The 21,785-nt window shown below is 45.2% G+C and overlaps 1 protein-coding gene across 1 annotated transcript in view; it reads left to right on the forward strand.

Annotated features, from left to right (window-relative positions):
- Nucleotides 1–3,617: 3,617 nt before the first annotated feature.
- KCNK17 (potassium two pore domain channel subfamily K member 17) overlaps nucleotides 3,618–21,785 on the forward strand; it is a 45,781-nt gene continuing 27,613 nt past the window's right edge. Inside the window, exon 1 of the mRNA XM_048507056.1 lies at nucleotides 3,618–3,901. Coding sequence (XP_048363013.1) covers nucleotides 3,641–3,901 — 261 coding nt within the window. The 5' untranslated portion in view covers nucleotides 3,618–3,640. The remainder of the gene's footprint in view (nucleotides 3,902–21,785) is intronic.

Consider the following 21,785-nt stretch of genomic DNA (forward strand, 5'->3'; position numbering starts at 1 on the left):
CATGTGTCCCCATGGCAGGAAGCAGGATAAAAATGGTTGTAATATGTAAGTAACTGCAATAAAATAACAAGTTTTTTTGGAGAACAGCACCCCATATACATTCTATAGTCATTGTGTATTTATTCCAGTGTGGCTAAAATGAACTGAGTTGATACAGCTTCAGCTCTTGGTAGATTGTTCCGTTAGCTTGCTACTACTCCAAAATGTTCTAGTAATTATGCTGGTTTGTAACTCATCAAGACTTTCCCAATCCTTATTTATTTTACTTCATTTCTGTTCCTCCTTAAACACAGCAGATGTATTCAATGGTGGGATTCAAATCATTTAACAACCGGTTCCGGTGGTGAGATTCAAATCATTTAACAACTGGTTCTGCCGTAGTGGTGTGAACCTGCTGAATCCCACCACTGGATGTATTCCACTTGCTGTTCTGCCATCAAGTTTACCCAATGCATAAAGGAAACAGAGAAATTATAAATGCAGTCTTAGGCATACTTCATGGAAGTAGGTTCCACTGAATTCATTGGGATGTACTTCTGTGTAAACCAAACTCCTGTGCCATCCCTCACATTCAAGGATGTGAAAAAGTACAACGCATCCCCCCACAATACACTTGACTTTGAGTATAAACATAATTTTCATTTGCTTAACTGACCAGATTCACTTAGGCCGTTTCCGGCAAGACGGCTCTTTTTATACTCTGGGACGGGAAAAACGCCAGTCTCCCTTAGGGGAGCCATTCGCGACAGGCAGCGCCAAGCTGCAACGCAGGCAGCGCTGACCTGACTGCGCCCCCTCCCCCTCGGGCAGCTGCCAGGGTCGCCTTCTAAACAACAACCCTTTTTTAAAGGGTTGCTTTTTTCCCCGCTAAACATGCGTTGTTCCCTCGCGATGCGGTGCGAATCCACACCGGGCCGAAACATGTTAGTTTCCCTTCGCCCATTTCACCATGTTCAGCGCCTGCTTGCCTTTGAAGTTTCTTCCTCACTGTCCTCCGACCCCTGGAGGTCGGAGGGCAGCGTGGGCGGGGCTTCAGAGGCCAGCAGGCCGACGATGGGGACACGGTGAGTGGGACGGGGAAGGGGGCAGAGGCGGCTCCATGCGGAGCCGCCTGTCCTCCGCCGGCCTCTCCTGAGGCCGCACGCACGCTTGCGTGCGAACGGCCTCCGCCCCCACGCTGGCAGAATTCTTGCCGGCGTGGGGGCGCCTCGGGGGCCGTGCGGAAACGGCCATCCTTTAACAGTTGTTGCCTTGTATTTCTATGACTCTGTGGAATGGATAGCCATGAATGGACAGCCATGAATGAATGGAAGGAGATTCTTCAAACTTTGTCCCCATTAAGAATATCAGATGGAGAGTGCTTGGAGAATGTGATGAATGGACAAGATTCCTTTGGAGCCACTTCCTTCCTCAGAATTGCATGAGGATGGACTACTTACCATTAGAAGTACTCTCTCTGCCAAAAACAAAAAGAAGTTCATTTTTACATAATGTCATTTGGTTCTGGCAAATGTTTATATTGGTATTGCTCTAAACAGAGTTTATTTTTAAATAGTTGCAAAGTAAAACTCTATTTTAAGAAAAAACTTGAAATTTTCCAAACAGCAACCACAAAGATGATAGAAGATAGATGCACACACCCAGAACTGCCATTTATACTGTATATCCTGAATTAGCTCAGTTTCTCAAACTGAAGCTTCAATCCTCTGTGTCCCCCGTATCTACTAACCTACTCATGAATTGTCCTACATTCTCCACATTATAGTGTGCTATATTATTTATTTATTTATGATTTGATTAATATGTGCCCTTCTACACGGTGTGCCCAGGGTAGCTTATATTCCTATAAGCTACCCTGGGCCCACCGTGTAGAAGGGAACATATTAATCAAATCATAAATAAATAAATAATATAGCACACTATAATATAGCACACTATATCCAGATAATATAGCACACTATATCCAGAGGCCAGGAGCACACTATATCCAGATAATATAGCACACTATATCCAGAGGCCAGGAGCAGACAATGTCCGCATTGTGAGGCAGCACCTAATAAATTAGTTTGCATGAGAACTGTCAGTTTGCTCATCATCTGAGACCAGTTCACCCTTAACTCTCTTGGGCATTTCTTCAGTAAGCCTCAGTAAGAAAGGTGGACTATAAATCAGCTAAACAAATAAATTAGCAATTCAACACAACAGTCATTTTTTCCCCAAGTCAATCTGGTTGCTGACACTAGATCGTGAGATTCTGCCCTTCTTGCCCTTCCACCTCTTGCCCTTCCACCCAAATGCCTTCAAGTTCTATTGGGGATGTGAATTTTACCATGACATCCTCTTCTGCTACGGTAGCTTTGTTTGTGTTTCCAACCCTGCTTCCTAGTGCTTTTTGTTTGTCACATGGAAAGAGAAAAAGGAAATTATTGACCAGTTTCTGTCAAGTTGAAAGTACACTGGTTATCAAGTATAAAACTGGTTGCTTGGAGCCCCACAAGAGAGACAGTGCCAGTAAGAAATTTAAAGTACTTTCTCCCTTTCTCCTAATGCATATCTTGCAGACTTTAGGAACAACTCCTACATCTTCATATATACAAGAAATATTTCCCCTTTCTCCCATATAAGACTGTCCTGAACAGCCATCAGTCCATTCTGAAAAGCCATCTCCCATATAGGACTGCCCTAAAATACTCTGTAAATTACAGTTCCCAAACTCCAGGTGGTGGCTTGAGACCTCCTAGGATTTGCAGTTCCCATGGAAAAAATTACCAGTTTGGAAGGTGGAGTGTGGCATTATCCCCCACCGAAGTCTCTCCCACAACACCCCCCTCCTCATGTTTCATCCCCCCAAATATCCAGGTATTTCCCAATCTGGAGCTGGAAACCCAAAATGAGTGTGAACTGAAACTGCACCTCCAGTTCCTAAACCTAAAGCCAAAGTCTAGAAATGCCTTTAGAGTGAGGATTTCCTTACTTGTCACCTCCTTTCAACATCTAGTGCCTTCATGGGCTCATTGGGCTGAACCGAGGCAACTGGGTTAAATAGCTGGACTGCCACAGCAGGAGGATCAAGTTCCGTCATAGGCTAATATTATTCTCGTGACTAAATTTCTGCAAAAGTTGCACAATGACCTCTTTGCTATAAGTAGCAGTTTCTTCCTGAAAGCAAGCATATGGTATATTTATATTATTTATCTCATGGACTGGAGCAATAGCATTGTTCTTGCATATCCGCACAAGTGAGCTGTTTCATTTAAAGTGCCACGGGACTTTTCTTTTGCTATCACAATCCTTTGGAATTACTAAATTGGCTTTAAGCTTCAGCAGGCAGCTAGGCAGTCTCTCTTCCTCTTCACCTACTCTTGGGTCAACAACAACCTCCCCACACGACCTGTTCAAAATCACAGGAACACTAGTCCTTTTTTTAAAAAAAAAATCAATTTGGGAAAGGGCGCGTCTGATGCCTGCACAACTCCTCCCAAGCCAAGCGCCGGGCAGAGGAACTCGATTTTTCTCCGAAGCAGCAGCCCCGCTCCAGAGGGAACTTGGGGCCGCCCACGCGGCTCCTTCCTTTTCCCCGCCTTCCCAAGCAGTCTGGCGCGCCGTCGAAAGTTTGCCCGGCGGCTACCCGAGCGGAGAGATGTGTGGCGGCGGCCAAGGAAGAGACTGTGGTCGCCGGACGCCGCCGGGAGCCGCTCCTGAGGCAAGACGACGACGCTTTCCCACCACGCTGCTGCTGCTGTGCGCCTACCTGGCTTACCTGCTGCTGGGCAGCGCCGCTTTTTGGGCTATGGAGGGGCCGGTGGAGCGCGACACGGCGCTGAGGTTGCTGCACCAGAAGTGGCAGCTGTTGGACAACCACACGTGCCTCGACGGGGAAGCCCTCGAGCGCCTTGCCAAGGTACTCCCCCCGACAGGCCAGCCGGGGATGGGGGGAGCAAGTCACGTGGGGAATAATGCCTTCGGGACAAGGGCGGGGGAGCATCCGATGGTGGGGACAGTTGGTGAATTAGGGAATCCTCTAAGACAGGCAGGTGCCTGCAGCTCTACCCCTTCAGTTCCGAGCTGTGCAAGTGCTGGTTGTGGTTTCTCAGTCCTGGGGCGGTTTGCACCTTTCTTCTCCCAGGTTCTAAGGTGGAAAACAGATGTGTGGTTTACCCCTTAAAGAACACTTGACTGGAAGGAAGGAATCCCTTGGGAGAATTAACTGGCCTTGAACTCTATTAGGTTGACTGGACTGAGACCTGAAAAATCTGAGAGAACGTTTTTGGGAGGTAAAAGGCAGGCTGGTAGAAGATCCCAATTATTTTCCTTTGCAACTAGTTCAAAGGCTAGGATGAGGGTCACCATAGCCATTTGGGAAGAAAGAGTGTAAGAGCATCCTCACAGTAAGGATTCTGCCCTCCGGAATTCCCTGTGATGAATGGGAGGCAGCCTGCAAAGAGAATAAAATCTGCTTTTTTTTTTTGAAACTTGCTAAACAGCCGGCAGGCAAGGTATGCTAACAAATGCCTTGGTGACCCACCTGGCATCTGTTAATTGTTCTGATTCTTACTTTAGCCTGTGAAGGCTTGTGCTATAATAAATCATTTGGTCTTTAAAGGGCCACAAGCCTTGACTTTGTTTTTTAGACTTTGGTCTGATTCAGCAAGGCATTTCTTGTGTTCTAGAATGCATAACTGGGATCACTTAACACAGATTTGTCAAAACAAAAAGGAGTCTTATGACTCCTTGAATACTTATTGAATCATATGTTTTTGCCAAGTGGGCTGTGGCAGATTAATAGTGTCTTAACTCTAAGGAAATCCTGGGTGTGCACTCTTTCTTGTAAGCTTTAAACAAGTTGTGGATCACAGGGCTTGCAGTTAAAGTAAAAGAGCAGGTGACCTGATCCAGAAAGTAAAAAATGTAACTATATAGGAGATAGTGTCAGTAGTTAGGAGAGGATGAAGGGAATTGGGATGATTTTACCCACAACTCCAGATAGTCGTGTGACTTGATGTATTTGATTAATTGCAAGTTTTCAAGCTGTGTCTTAAAATGAATTCCAGCATAAGGTATTGGATAATTGTTCATAAGCAATTTAGGCCTCGTTTAAAAATCCTAAAGTTAGAAGGTAGGCAGAAGGTATGCCACACTGAAAGTGGAGAGGGTCTCATTTTTGAATGCTCACCTGTCTAAATGATGGGTCCTGCATATGGGAAGCCAGCACAGTAAGAAACAGTCTGCTGCTGTGCTGGTTTCTTTACCTGCTGTGCTGATTTTTTTTGTTACTTGCATGGCACACATACCCCCTTTGCACTCAGAAGTGGTCTGGATTATTCTGCCTCCTCATTCTGTTAAACGTAGGCTCAATGTAAACATGGCTGTGACAGGCAAGAGGACCTCATCTGCGCAGGACTGAGAGCACTTCCTAACGTCTGACTTAAATTCAGTCCTTAGCCATTATGCTTACAACTTGAGCACACCAGCACAACTTTCGTCCCAACTACAGTCATGCTATAGTACTGTATAAATCCCAAACACTATTTATACTACTCATAGCAGCAGCATCTTGCTGATCCATTCTCCCCCCCCCCCCCCCTTATGGTGCTAGATGTAGCTTTGGTCCATTCACGGCTTTTTTAGCCACTTCCCCATCTTGATCTAATGGCCTTCTGTTAGTGGTTGGCTTATCTTCATGAGCACCATTCAGAAAATCTTGTAATGCTGTTTGATTGGGCAGCTCTTCCTGCTAAAGATTCTGGCAGCTGGAGTTTGGCAGTGTGTTTATTTTGTGGTGGTGATAATTTTTTATTGTCTTTGTGGTACATTTTGTGAGATGCTGTGGCTCCTCTTCTTGCAGGGTGGAAAGACAAGATGTAAAACAAGCCTAGATAATAAAAATTAACTAATAAATAAATACATTGCATACTAATGAACAGTCTATTCCAGGGGTAGGGAACCTGCGGCTCTCCAGATGTTCAGGAACTACAATTCCCATCAGCCTCTGTCAGCATGGCCAATTGGCCATGCTGGTAGGGGCTGATGGGAATTGTAGTTCCTGAACATCTGGAGAGCCGCAGGTTCCCTACCCCTGGTCTATTCATAAAACTGTGGATATAAGCCCAGTTCAGTTACCTGTCGGGCTTGTTTCTGTATGTTGTGTTTGTTTTGTATCTTAACTGGGTTCAGGGGAGGCTGGATTAACATTTCCAGTTTTGTTCCATCTCATGTATTGACAGCCCTATTAGGGAACATGACATGGCCCATTAGTTTTCAAAGCTGTTGATAGAGACAGATGGGTGTATTGGTACCACACGATTTCCTTGCAGCATTTTACATAGATAATAACAGTAGAGGGCCTGATTAGATCCTGGAAGCTGGACTTAATAAACATCATGAGAGTGCTGTTTTACATTTTTTTTGATCCTTGCATTTTTGTTGAGGAGATGAGTAGCTCACCAGTTTATGTGACTTGGCAGTTGTTGAGAGCAGAAGGGTAGCAAAACATTCCAGTGGTAAGGTAGAGATGCATGTCAAAAGAAGACTGCCATAGTGTAATTACTGATCAGTTGCAATGAAGTGAATTCTATAGTAGTAGAAGAAGAGTTTGGATTTATACCCCATCTTTCTCTCCTCTAAGGAGACTCAAGGTGGCTTACAAGCTCCTTTCCCTTCTTCTCCCCACAACATATGACCTTGTGAGGTAGGTGGGACTGAGACAGTTCCAAAGAACTATGACTAGCCCAAGGTCACCCAGCAGGAATGTAGGAGTGCAGAAACACTTCTGATTCACCAGATAAGCCTCTGCCACTCAGATGGAGGAGTGGGGAATCAAACCTGGTGTAAAGATCTCAGTGGTGCTGAATCTCTTCACAGCCGTTTGGCCTTGACTGGGTTCCCTGGCACGGGCGACGGGCCAGAATCCGCAGCAACCACACTGTTAGAGGGCTTATCTCATAGAGTGAGATGAGAATTCCGTTCCCATGAGAATGGGACTGGAGACACTGGGAGGGGATGGGACAAGGGGGTTATATTCTCTGTAGCTTGCCGTGGAGGCCCCATTCCAGTCATGCCGCGGTGTATGAGCTTTCTAAGATGTCTGAATAAAATGGTCTTTCAACCAAAAGCCTTCATATTTCTGCCTCGCTGGAATTCCTTACATTATGACTGGAATCTATCTTTATTTTCTTTTAACACTCAGTGGATCTCTCGGTGCTTTTAACACGCAGAGATTGGAATATTCTTCGAAATCTGTGGAAGGCGCCGGGTAGCCCCCATAGAGGGTTCCCGGAGCCTTCCCTTCCTGATTCTGAGGAACCAGTGGGGAACGGGGTCTCGCTGGTGACTCTCTCCGGCCCTCGCTCCAGCATGAGTTCTTCCCTACTTCGCTGGGATGAGGGGATGCTGCTGCACTCATGTGGATTTGCATGGAGTCGCTTTGGGGCTGCTCTATGGATCGAGCCTGTGGGATCGGATTCTCACCAGCTTCCGTGTGGGATTACAAAACCCCAGATGCAACCTGTTTTCGAAGAGATGGGTCTGACTACACTTCATGCAGCCACCCAGGAGTCAATTGAACGGTATTCTTGACTCATACTTCGATGATGTTCTGGCGATCCCCCCAGTGGCAGAGCAGCACAGGCCCGCCCCAAGTCCACAGCTCTAAAACCGGACGCGATTTAGATCAGGATCGGGTGGATCGGGAGGGGTTTCCTGCGTCGTTCCTCAATCTGGATTTCCAGCCCCGGCCTGTAGCAATTGATGCCAGAGGCTTCCCATGGAGCCGGGCTGTGGAGCCGCTTCGAGGACTTCGGAGGAGTTACCATCCGAGAGGAGTGAATCTGGAAGAAGACCTTGACTCCCTATCCAGATTTATTTCCTCCTGTCCAGAGAAAGTTGGGACGATGAAGTGGCTGTAGACTGCCGATGATAAAGAGGCATGGGACCGAACGAGACTCTGGGAGGAGGAACGCCAACAGCTGCAAAAAAAGATCGGGAATGCCTGCAAAGGAACCGATGAACAACAATGCAAGGATCGCCCAACTCGAGCTGAACCGGCCAAAGAAGCGTAACGCAGTATCAGCAGAACCTTATTGGTCCATGACAAGGTCTTGATCACTCCAAGCTGGATCTGGAACGCCAGCTACAAAGCATTAGGGCTATCCAAACGAGCGAAGCTGACTGGCGCTATTCAACGCGATGGAACAAGCAAAACTGATCGCGGAAAAAATGGCCTTTACATGCGCATCAAGATGCCTTTTAACTCGCGAAAGAAAGAGAATTTCATCGCCTTGGAGCAAGAGCTGAAGAGGCAGCTGGATTACGCATGGCAAGAACCTCGGCCGGTGCTTACACTTCGGCTTCAGAGCTGCTTACCACCGCTTCCCTGCCATGGGGTCGACGCTTCGCAAGGTCCTACTTCAACTTCCGCTGCCTCCTTTCGCCGGAGGAACGACGTGCAAGGTCCCGCTTCTACTTCCTCAACTGGCGTAACTCAGCCGTGCCCCTGCTCTCCCAGCCCCACCGCCCTGGAAGCCGCTAAACTACAGCCCCAGCGTGGCCCTAAGAGCTATTGAAAGAGGATATTATAGGCCTCTATCTCCTGCCCGCTTTTCGACGGACCGCTTCTAAACCCTCCCTACTTCATCCTGCAACTGGACGACATTATTATGGAGGAATTTTGGATGATTTGTATCGCTTCCTGAACGCGGAAAGATATGTATTACTCCGGGTCCGGCTCTTTGGATGGGTGGCTGCTGACTGGTTTGTGACTCTTTATGAATTGCGTAAGCTGATGATATTTCGACAGTGGCCGGATTTCTCTAAGCCCACGCGTCAGTTGCCTAAGATCCGGATGCTGAAAACGGCCATTCGGTAATTGTTAAAGTCCATTCAGCAGGGCAACCGCTTTTACCGAATTCTGTAACCGCGGAATCTGTATGCTACTTCAAACTTCCTCCTGACTGGCCTCCGGAACGCATGAAATGTGAATACTTCTTTGAGGCTATGAATACCAAACTTCGAGACAGTGCTCCTCCGGCTATCCCTATCCCGCGACCGCCGCTGAGTGGATCGATCTGGGATCACAAGTAGCAGCCTGTTCAGAGTACGCCATACCGGGGACGCTTCACGTCCAAACTCACCACGTTGCCCCAACAACTCGCAAACTGCGCCCAGCCGCTCCACGGAGACCACATCTGAACGCCGTCGCCTGGGATTATGCCTCTATTACGTGGTCCTGGCCATCTGGCTAACTGCCCCAAAACAGAAGCCCGCCGCTCCGTCTCACGACTCTCTGCCAAGCCTTCCATCGAAGTCTGCCTCCCCCCCAGGCTCGCCCAAAGCCACCATCGAGGAGGACTGAGGAGGGGAAGTGGCGGTTGTCTATCTTCGCTTCAGCGGACACATGGGACCTACTCCAGATTCGTGGAGCGGGAAGGTAGCCACTTCCATTACTTATTCAAGCCTTCTTTTAGCCAACCCTGCCAAGCATACACGATTATAGCCTCCCTACTGCTGGATTCTGGCTGCTCCTACTGCTTAACGCGCGTCGCAGGTAGCTGAGGAACTTGGCTTAGACCGAATTCTAGTGAAGCCTATATTCCGCTTACTCAAATGGATGGCAACCACTTGGAGCCGGAAGGCCTGGCCCGATTCAAAACGCGAACCTGTTTTGCTCCGCTGGCGCTGACCATTGGGAAAAAATTAGTTTCGTTTCTTGCTCCAGTGGCCAAACACTCCATTGTCTTGGGCATGCCATGTTGTTATTATATGAGCCAAATATTATTTGAAAGAGCCACCTCAGAATTACTGACCTTTCCCGCGGGGAGCACATGAAGTGGGGAAAACCCGCCTTCCAAATGACATTGAACCGCTGGCTTCCACCGCTTTACACACGCCGCGACTTCTAATCCCAATCGATATCCCACATTAAAGTTATAAAGATCTGGCCAGGGTGTTTCAGGAGCAAGAATGCGATCAGTTACCCCCCCATAGAGATACCGATTGCAAAATCATTTTGCAGCCCGGAGCTCAACTGCCCAAGGGTAGAATCATCGATGAGCCCTACAGAAGAAAAGGAGTCTGCATTGGATAAGAATCTGGCTCGCTGATTCATACGACGAGCCACCAAACACACCCATGCCGCCTCTGTTCTGTTTGTAAAGAAAAAGATGGCTCCTTTGAGACTTTGTACTGATTATCCGGATTAAAATGCTGTTTCCATGTCCAACAAATATCTCATGGCTCCTTAATCAAAGACCTTCTTAGGATGCACTTTCGGGCAAGGGCCGGATTTTTTACTAAGTTGGATTTAAGAGAGGCCTATTTGCCAGGGTCAGTCAGAATTGGCGGAAGCGCTATGAACATTTAACAGCTGCTTAATACTAAATTTGGACAATATGAATACTTTAATAATGCTATCTGGGTTTGGTTGAGCCTCCCCGAGCTTTTATGGCCCTAATCAATGAGGTTTTGCAAGATTTATTGTATAAAGGGTGGTCGGGTACTTAGATGATAAGTTCTTGATTTATTCACAAACTATGGAAGAGCATGAGGCCCTGGTTCGAGAGGTGTTACAACGCTACTTGATATCAATCTCTTCACGAAATTGTCAAAAGTGTTGCTTTCATCAGTCCTCCATAGACTATTTAGGCTATCGGATTCTCACCCCGACGGCTTAAAAAATGGATCCTGCAAAAGTAGACGCCGTACTTCAAATGGCCTGCCCTTCACCAACAGAAAAAGAACGGCAATCCTTCCTTGGTTTTGCCAATTTCTATCGCGGATTTTATACCTCAATTCTGCTAAAACTGGCCCTTCTTCCGCTCACAGATTCTTTTACGCATTCAAAGGCAAGGATTCACAGGCTGCTAAGCTCCGCCTCTCCTTCGGTTCAGGGACGTCAATCGGGCATTCCAGCATCTGGAAATCAGCTTTCACTACCGTAACCCATTTTGAAACACCCCGATTCCGAATCTTCCTTTCAGAAGCGTTCACGTGGATGCATCGACAAGGCGCCAGCCGCCAGCCCTCTTTGCAGAGAAATAAAGATGGTAAACTTGTGCCGCAGGCTATTTCTTAATATCCAAAAGTTTTCGGCTCTTGAGCTCAACTGACCGTAGGGGATAAAGAGACTGTTGCTATCAAGGTATGCCATGCACTCATGCGTCACTGGCTTGAGGGGGCCAAACATCCCTTCCAAGCTCTGGTCGATCATAAAAAATTTACCGCCTCTTCTGGCAATTTCTCAAAATGTCCGCTAAGCAGCTACGCTATTGATTTTTTCTCCTCGCCTTTCTCCTTCACCGGGCCCATTTTTTTCCCTGGAAAAAAACCAATAAACTGGCTTGATGCGCTGTCTCGCTTTTCCCGAGGGGGGGGCGTAATTCTTCGTTACTTGTGATATCCCGCTAAGATCGCGTTTCCTCCTCCCAACTGGGTATGGCTGTCATCAGGGTCACAGACTTCCGCTTCCTCCTCCCCCCTTCGCTTCATTCTGAGTATCGCCTCCCTTCCCGCGGGAATCCTCGAGAGGCTGGCCCGCGAACTTCCTTCCAGCGGAGGAAGGAGACTTCAGATACGCTTTGAGGATGGCGTTTGCCAAACGGTTCCGGATGCAGCATACGCGTTTCCTCCTCGGCAAGCAGGTTCTCGGCTTCCGCCACGATGCCAGGTCGGCTGGACATTTTGGCTTCCTCAAAACGCTACATCTGGCCCGTCGCCAGTTCTGGTGGCGCGCCATGCGCAAAGACATTGAGACTTATATCAAGGGATGTTCGGTCTGCGCTGAGGCCAAGTCCTTTCTAAGATGTCTGAATAAATGGTCTTTCAACCAAAAGCCTTTTATTTCTGCCTCGTTGGAATTCCTTACACCTGGTTCTCCAGATTAGAATCCACCTGCTCTTAACCACTGCATCATGTTGGCTTCCAACTGTTCTTTAGAAGACAAAAATCCATATATTTCAGGCACAGGTATTTGCTTGAGTTCCATTTAGTAGGAAAGTTCAAAGAGTCTTCCATAGACAGCTTTATGACTACTAGAAAATTTACAATCCGGCCAGGAAAAACTAAACAGCTGAGCAATAGAAGCCATCCAGCCCTTGGAAACTGATAATAAGACTGGCTTTGAGAAGGAGAGGATCTTCTCAATGTTTGTAAAACTCCTTCTCTGGAAGAAGTTTCTCTTCGCAAATAAAAAAGAAATTGTACTCTGGAGAGAGAGTAGGCCAATGCTGCTTCAATAGTTTCAGTTTGAGTTTTTGCTGTGAATGAGTTTACGCAGAGTTTTTGCTGTGAATGAGTTTACTAGCTCAGTTCCTTCAACTTGATATTATATCTTAAGCATACTGGAGAAATTAACAAGACTCTCTGTTATAATCCAGGAATCCAAATTAAATATTGGGTAGAGAAAAGTAGAGAACAGAAAAGAAAAACAGCAAGAAAGAAAAGGGGGGAGGCTGCCTATAGCTTTTCTTCTACTGTCTAGATGTCAAAAGGAAGATGTACTAATCAAATTTACCACCCCCCCATCACATTTAGAGGCCCTTTTGGGAGGCTAGGCGTACAATCACTCACCTAAGCCTGCTTAATAAGCTCTCAGTGGGAGACACTGGGAGCACTTCTCAAAGGCTCCTATGACAAGGTGCCATCTTCTCCAACTCCCTAAAAGAAAATTAGTCTTGATGTCTGCAGTCGTTATTCCCAAGTTTAGATGTCACCCTTTCTGATCTAGATCAGTGCAAGTAGTGGGAAAGCTAAGGCTGCAGTCCTATGTGCACTAATGAGGAGTAAGTGGGAGTTAATTCTGAAGACCTGCCCTTACACTGTTAGCATATTTACTGAGAAAGAAGGATTTTCCTGATTTCTGCCACCTGTTAATAGGCTAAATGAACATGTATCTTGTTGAATGATCACTTCAGGTTAAAAGAGGCTTTCGTGCTCAACAGCCAAAGTGAAGTGGGATATAAAGGTGTTAAGTCATGTTTTGTTTTTCACCTCAGTTCTCCTGAATTGAATGTTCTTCTGTGATTATCAGTATACCATTTCTGGCTTTGCAAAATAAACAGAGCTGGCACCTGCAACATAAGAGGATTTTTAGACATTATGTGATACATGACAATGACAAGCACTGGTGTGGATCAATGAGGAAGGATAAGGGTTATAGCCGCTGCATCAATAAAACAGAATTAACAGTCCTTTTCCAGTGCAATATTGCTGCTGGTTCTTTAGATGATAAAAAGTGCTGGATTGGCCCAATGGTTAGGATATTCTGGAGCTACCTACTATTCACGTTCTTTGGTGTAATTATCAGCTTCTGGTGTGTTCCATATCGTGACTTAATCCTTAACAGAATCTTGCTTACTTATGAAGAGCAGCTACTCATGTTTAGCTTGATGGCTTCTTCAAGCTCTTGTGGCTCTATTGTTTCTTCCACGCAAGACAGTGTCTCCAAAAATCTGCTTATAATAAACTCTCAGATGACTAAAAGCACAGGAGAAAGTTGAGTGGAAATGTTTTCTTCTTTTCTGATCCTGAATAACCAGAACTTGGGAATAATAAGATAATATTTAAGATTCTAGAAGCATCCTTACTTCAGGTTTCCTTTTTAAAATGTCATGTATAATCAAACTGTGAGATGATCAACTAAGTCCTTATTCACAAAAGGCAGCATAATATCCACTCTTTATTTGTGGAGAAATTAAAATGGCATGGCTGGAAAGGGATAGGTATACTGCTATTTACCCATTTTTGTAAAGCTACATGCCATCTCATGCTAAGAAAAGAGCTAGAAAGGCTTTCCCTCTCTATAATGCTGAAAAACTCTACCTTCAAGAGTCTAATGCTATAATAAAAAATCAAAATTTCTTAAAAATGGAAGATACTGCTGTGTATATGACTGGAGGGGGGCATGCTTAACCTTGCTAGTGCTTGTTATTTTTAAGCATCAGATTGGTACAGCAGGAGGAAAGTCTAGTATAAAGCATTAGTTTGCATTGTTCATATTCACAGAATAACCACTATTCAGTGCCCATATTATGTCCACTTTTCATGGGGCAATTGCATTGCTGCAATCTTTAGGGGAAGGTGCAAATTTTTCCAGGTACAAAATGTTGCACTTGTATGCTCGGAAAATTAAATATGCCTGTAATGGAAGTTCTGCCTTGAGAAAAAGTAATGCATGAGAGTTAACACCTTTGTATTTATTGTATTAGGAGAAGATTGTGTGGAAAGATTTGCCCTTGAGTAGTGATAAGCTAGTCAGATCTGTTGCATCTGTACAGAATATAAGCTGGTACATGTAATATATGTTTATCTGCTAGATGGACTTAAATGTCCAGATGTGGAAATGTAAGTAGCTGCAGGAAACTGCTGATGATCGGTATATATTTTGAGGAGACAAGATGTCATGTGCACAAGTGAAAGTTAAAAAAGAAGAAGCATTACTTGTGTCAAATCAAAACCATCTAACCAAATGAAGTTGGCTGCTTCCCAAGATTCCCCCACAAACATTCCCCCTATTTTTCTAGCTGGCATCCTTAAACTGGAAATCTTAGGTATTGAATCCCATTGTAGGTATCCATAGTATTCCTGTACTGAGCCATTGGGATTGGCTAAATGACCTCCAAGGCAGAGGTGGGATTCAACCAGTTTGCACTGGTTTGGTAGAACCGGTAGCTAACCAGTTGTAATCCCACCACTGGCAGGGGGGTGGGCACCGTGGGGCCAAGCCGGCTCCTGGACCGGCCTGCCGCAGCGGCGCTTGCTTGAGCACCATCTCCCCAGCCTTTGTTCAGGCTGCCTCCTGCCCTGGGGAGGGCAGAAGATGGCCTGAATGAAGGCTGGGGTGGCAGGAGCTGCACTGCAGCGCTTACCTGAGCCCAGCATCCTCAGCCTTATTTCAGGCTGCCTCCTGCCCTGGGGAGGGCAGGAGATGGCCTTAACGAAGGCCAGGGGGCAGGCCTCACCAGGAGCTAAGGCTGTGGTGCAATCGGCGGGCGGCCAGTCCCTGGCATGGCCTTCCCTCGCCTCCCCTTCCGCCTGCCCAACTTTGGAAGGGGGCGCCCTGCACAGCACAGCAGACAGGTAAATAAGGGGGAGCGCAGCAGGGGGGCCAGGGGGCGAACCGGTGGTTGGGATTTTAGAATCCCACCACTGCTCCAAGGTACCTTACAACTGTAATACTCAGTGACTATGAAGTGGAGCTTTTAAACTTGCAAAACATCTACTCTGGTGCTATATCAATTCTCTTGGAAAGTGAAAAAAAATCAAGCTTTGCATGAAAGCTTTGCATGAAAGCTTTGCATGAAAGCTCAGACATCTCAGACAAGTTTTGCATTAAAACTCAGACATCCTTCCTGTATACAATAATAGACCAATGATCCTTCTACATCTGTACTGTCTATTATTTCTGGGGTGTTTTCCACATGGGAACTGACTGTGGCTGCCAATACATGACAGCAGTAACACAATTTTCACAGGGCAAATTTCCCTGCTCCAGTTCCCCAGCACCACCCATTCCCCCTGCCCCACTTGTGGCCAGCTGGACTTTTCTGTTTCTTTTTTAAAAATCAGCATTTGACACATGATTTTATAATAGTCTATATAATGTTCTTTGAATTCCCAACTTTCATTTTAAATGGAGAAATCTCATTCCAGTCATTGTAAGATGTACCTTCCCCTTATATATCCACAATGAAAGGGGTTAGACTTTCAGAAAATGAATGCAGGGAGTTCAGAGAACCAGATATGCAGGTTATTATAACATTGTAATAATATTCAACTTAAAGCAGAAATAAAAAGCTGGTCGAGGAAACTGCCACTGCAGGATCAGCAGCAAAATGGCTGCTTTAAGTAGGGTGGAGATGTGGGTGTCATTTTTTTCCCACCCTACCACAAATCAAATCCTCATCCAGGACTCTTTTACCGTCAGAATTTGATTTCTCAGTGAAACATTTGGAAAATATTGGAGAAAATCTGGGGAAACCCTGGGAAATCGAATAATGTATCACAGTGTTGTGGTTAAGTGGGTGGAGCACTTCCCAACAGCATTGGACCTGGCTAACATAGCCTGGGTCTTAAGCAGAAGTATCCCCAAGTTCTTCTGACATCTTCTACCTAATGGCACCAAGAATTCCTTATATATGAAGTATATGATAATAATAAATTTCCAGGGGCCAGGAATCAAGTAGAAGAATCTGAATGGATTACTTAATCTAAATGCTGCTATTTTGCAGCAGTGCTCGCAGGATGACTACCCTCTTCTGCTTGACTTCTGCTGTGTACCTAAAAATAAAAGCATATGACATTAATCCACATGTTACACCCCCCCCACACACACCAAAAAAAGAAAACAACCCCTTAGTTAGCTGTAACCTTTTAACTTGTGACAATGTTTTTGATGTGGTCCTTGGTATTAGTAGGCTGTTAACCCATCCTCTACTGACTTATTTCCTGATTCCACAGCATAACAACTTGCCTTACTCAGCTTCTTGTACCGTGTTTCAGTGTGTTTCACTCTGCTTCACTCTGCATAGTTTCTAGCCTCTAAGCATGTTTAATAGTTGCAGCATGATTAGGTCTATCCAGAGGAATACCCGTATATACTCGTGTATAAGTCGACCCTCAAATAAGTCGAGGCACCTAATTTTACCACAAAAAAATGGGAAAACTTATTGACTTGCGTATAAGTTGAGGGTGGGAAATGCAGCAGCTACTGGTAAGCCCTGATTCTCCCTTTAAATTCACTCAGAGGGGAGGGGGTGGTTTAAAGGGAGAATCTGGAGAAAATTTGAGAGTGCCTGTCCGGGGAGGAATGTTTATGTTAGCAGTACCAACATTTCAGAGTATCTTTAGGAGACCCCCCTGATGATATCACCCAGGTTTGTTGAAGGTTGGTTCAGGGGGTCCAAAGTTATGGACCCTCAAAAGGGTAGCCCCATCTACTATTAGCTTCCATTGGAAACAATGGGGGATGGGAGCACCCACTTTGCAGATCCATAACTTTGGACCCCCTAAACCAAACATCACCAAACCTGGCTGGTATCAGCAAGAGATTATCCTGATGATACCACCCAGGTTTAGTGAGGTTTGGTTCAAGGGGTTCAAAGTTATGGACCCTCAAAAGGGTAGCCCCACCTACTATTAGCTCCCTTTGGAAACAATGGGGGATGGGGGCATCCCCTTTGGGGGTCCATAACTTTGGACTCCCTGAACCAAACTTTACCAAACCTGGCTGGTACCTGATGTTAACCTGAAATATTAGTGCCACTAGCTCAAAAACTGCACCCCCTGGAGGCTGACAAAGTAAAAACCCTAAAATATTTTTTTAAAATACACCTCACTCGCGTATAAGTCAAGGGAGGCTTTTTCAGCACAAAAAATGTGCTGAAAAAGTCAACTTATATCCGAGTATCTATGGTACTGGCTTCCTAGTAATGAAATCTCTCCTTTTTTCCTGCAGCAGCTGCAATTATCAAAGGCTCATTCCGCACATGCAGAATAATGCACTTTTAAACTGCTTTCAATGCTCTTTGAAGCTGTGCGGAATGGCAAAATCCACTTGCAAACAGTTGTGAAAGTGGTTTGAAAACTCATTAATTTGCTTGTGCGGAAGGGGCCTTAAATAACACATTCAGCTGTAGGTGGAACTCCTCAGAGGGGCTTGCATATAATTTCCAAATTCAAACTGGGCTTGTTTCCCCACTGTGCCATGGAAACTTGCTGTGTGAGTTTGGACCAGGCATACTTTCAGCTTAATCTGCCTCACAGGGTTGTTTGGAATATAACAATGGAGGAGAACAGTATAAGTCACTCTGGGTCCCCATTGGGGAGAAAGATGTAGATGAGTGAAAGAGACTGGCAAATGGGTCGCTGTACTACTGTGGCAGAAAATGTACATTCATTGCATCTTCCTATCCTTGAATTCTCAAAACCCAGAAACCACTGCAGCTTGGAAGATAATGTCAGCTCTAACCCCCTGCTACTTTGGGAGTTGGGGGGAGGCACTGGAGAATATGTGAGGGAAACCCAAAGAATGAAGTCACTTAAATGCTTTTTTATGGCACTGCAAGACTCAAAATTGAAGAGGTAAATTGGTAAATGTGGGGGGGGGGGGGGAGAACACACAGTGATGTCTGCTTTCATGTGTTACAAGGTTATCAGAATATTGCCATCAATATGCTATCAGAGGGAAGTCTAGAAGAGTTTACTATGTATAGGGTAGGAAAATGTATGCATATGGTTTTATTTGAGATACCTGAAGGTATCCAGCCCACACATTACATTTTCAGAATGTGGGATCCTTCATTCCCAAATATGCCGTGAATGTACCTTTTTGCTTCAGGTCTCTTAGGCACTATTAATATCCATAGTATCAGTGTAGGAAAGCAGATACCTCTGATAAGGAGTAATTATTAAGTTTCACCTATGTACCTGAAATGTTGTCTTAAGGTTAATATTCACTGCCATGTGTATTTTTACTTATCTATATGAATATACTTAAGAAATATTTCCACTCCAAGGGGGCAAGGTGCAGCTAATGTCAAAACAGGAACCAAAACCCACTGGATAATCCAGATTCCTCTAAAAAGAAACTTTGATTTCAGATTTGTCTGATGTTAAAATATTCACATTGTGGAGAAATGGCTCCTCCCCCTTTTTTCTCTCCTCCCCTTCTCCAATCAGGTATCATAGATTTGGAGGACTTTGAAATTCCAGAGGGACATCAGGAAGAGCTACCTGACCTAGGGGGGAAAGATATATTGACCCAGCCTGACCAGGGTAAAAGAGGGTGGAGGTCTGGAAAGTGATAAAACTCTGGGAAGAGGGGGGCGAGGTCTCTTCTCTTTCTCTTTCTGCTGGGTCAATTAAGGGAGCAGACCTCTTGCCAGGGCTGTGCAGAGAGCAGCCATTTTTGAACCATGTGCTCATCCAGGGAGCTCACTCAGCCTGCTAGGTACTGCCAGGTCTTTGAGAATTGCAACCTTATAAGCTTTAAGGGCATACCCTATTTTCAACAACTGCTAGGATATGTTGAGAGAGAGAGACAGAGGATTTGCGTTTATATCTCCTTTGTTTTGGAAGCCCTTGCTTAATCTGGTGCAGTGCTAAAATATACTTGTAACCATTTTAATAAATACATTTTAAACCTTAGATGTGGGGAACAGTTTTCTGTACCACAAATGCCCCACCGTCTTGGATGCATATCTAACTAGGAGGATGGAGGGACGCGGGCAGCTAGCAAACAGCTTTTCCTCTGGGACCTCCAATCTGCCCTGTGGAACCCAAGAGAGGGGAACCAGGGGGAAACTGAGGCTAGGCCTCACAGTTGGAAAGGAAGTTGGGGAGCCCTGATCTTCTCCAGCAGGCAGTTCCTCAAACGGTCAGGTGGTGGCAGCGATTTACCCAGAGAGAAAGCTAGCCCTCTCCAGGAAGAGTTGGCAACCCCTGGGAGAGGCTTGTGAGCGGAATAGGGCCTGCCAGGCAAAGCAAGCTCTTTCCACCACACACATGATTAGGAATTATCACATACTAGTGGGAAATACATCATACTTTTATGTTAAGGTGGGTTCACATTTTCATCTGTCATGCCAAAGTGGATAGGTTTTTTTCTATTATGCTTTGACATCTATTGCACCCCTGTGTGATTTTAGTGGCATGTGAGATTTTGGCCCGCAGATGATACTCATTCTTTTACCATGATACCTCTATGTGTACATTCATTACTATTTGTCTTTTTGTGGTTTTTAGCTCTCTTTTAAAACTTTTATTTATATTAATTAATTCCGTATATACTTGAGTATAAGCTGAGTTTTTCAGCACATTTTAATGCTGAAAAAAGCCCCCCTCGGCTTATACTCGGGTATATACGGTGCTTGCTTGCTTGCTTGCTTGCTTGCTTGCTTGCTTGCTTGCTTGCTTGCTTGCTTGCTTGCTTGCTTGCTTGCTTGCTTGCTTGCTTGCTTGCTTGCTTGCTTGCTTGCTTACTTACTTACAAGCCTGGGAGCTATCCTATGTTTGTAAAAACATATACCCAAATCTTGGAGGTGGGGGGACACGCTTTTGTGATTTGTTTATCCACACAGTGGACCACCCATTGTTATTGAATAAACAGCTGCACTCATTGAGTTTGTGGATGAAGAACTCTAATAAGGCAGTGAGTTTGCTATGCCATCTCTGATAGGCTATCATCTTTTCCAGAAAGTCGTGTGTGTGTGTGCGTGTGTCAAAAGAACTTTGCCCGCTGCCTCTCACCAAGCTCCTGTTGAATTTCCAGTAGTTTGCATAGTGCTAGGGGAAAACCTGTTGAATTTCCAGTAGTTTGCATAGAAAGTGCTAGGGGAAAACCTGAAACTTTCGTATATTTATTTAAAAATTACATACTTTTTATTCCCAGGAGATCAGGGTGGTGCATACAGTTTTCTCTTCCACAGTCATCTTCATAACAGCTTTTTGAGGAAGGTTAAGCTGAGAGAAAATGTGACTGGTCCATGGTCTTAGATGTAACTAAGTCTGATCTACTGCAATGTACTGTACTAGAGGCTTGCCTGGAAGAGTATTTGGAAACTCCAGCTAGTACAGAATGTTGTGGCTAGGCTGCTGATCAAGACCAGCTACCAAGAGCATGTGATCCTGATACTATAGCAATTACTCTGGCTTATGCTGCATTCCAGAGCCCTGTTCAAGTTGTTGTTTTGTCTTTTAAATCCCACGTGGCTTTAGACCAGGGTATCTGAAGGGTCATCTTCTCCCATAATTCCTTTCTGGTAATTAAGATCACATGGAGAGATTGTTTCATAATCCTGACAGCCCCACAAATCTAAGAAGCTTTTCTGGTGGGCATGCAAGATGGGGCCTTTTTGGTGGTATCCCCACAATTATGAAACAATCTCCTCAGGGAAGTATTCCTAGCTCCCTCACTTTTGATCTTCAGGAGGCAGTCGAAGACTGTTCTAGTTAGGACTGCTTTTGACTAATTCAGTTTTTATTTATTTATATTTTATTTACTGGCAGTCTTTATTAGAGATTTTAAACTGTGGTTTTAAAGGTGAAGCCAGACTGAAATGGATCTGGAAAAAATCAGTCTCTTCCAAGAGACCTGGAAGCTGAAAAGTAACCATCTGCTCTAATACCTTGTCCAATAATGAAGAGAAGAGACTGGCTGGAAGTTGTCCAACTTAGTAGGGCTTGGGGTGTGTGTGTTCAAAATAGCTGTACTCACTGCCTCTTTGAATGCAGGTGGCACAACTCCTGCTCTTAAGGAAGCATTTGCAACTCCCCATACCCACTCAGCCAGTTTCCTTCTGGCAGTTTTATTGGCCAGGAAGGACAAGGGTCTCGAATACAGGTAGCAGATCTCTCTTGTCCAAGAATCTCATCCATGGGATTACCATCTTAAAAAGTATCCATATAATTTGGCCATGTCAAAGGTATGTCATCTGAATATGCATCTATGCTGGCATCTAAACCAGAGTGGATCTGGACACTTTTGTCTAAAGAAAGAGTAGCCAATTGATCACAGTGAGGCGTTGTGTACTTAGAGTTTAATTCCTGTGAGTCTATGAGGTAAAAATCCTTGAACCACACAAAACACATCAGCCAGTGGATAAATAATTCCTTTTTTGGTGCCATCACCACCACAGAATAGGCTCTAGTATGTTCTGTATGTTGTGCTTAATCAGTCTTGCTCCAGGTTTTCTGCCAGTAGTGCTCTAGCTGTCGCCCCATGCATTTCATCACTATTATTTGCCCAGGGAACCAGGGAGATGGTTTAGGTCTGTCTGAGAGCAGTGGATACTTCG

The sequence above is a fragment of the Sphaerodactylus townsendi genome, linkage group LG01, assembly GCF_021028975.2.
Source record: "Sphaerodactylus townsendi isolate TG3544 linkage group LG01, MPM_Stown_v2.3, whole genome shotgun sequence".
Classification (NCBI taxonomy): Eukaryota; Metazoa; Chordata; class Lepidosauria; order Squamata; family Sphaerodactylidae; genus Sphaerodactylus; species Sphaerodactylus townsendi.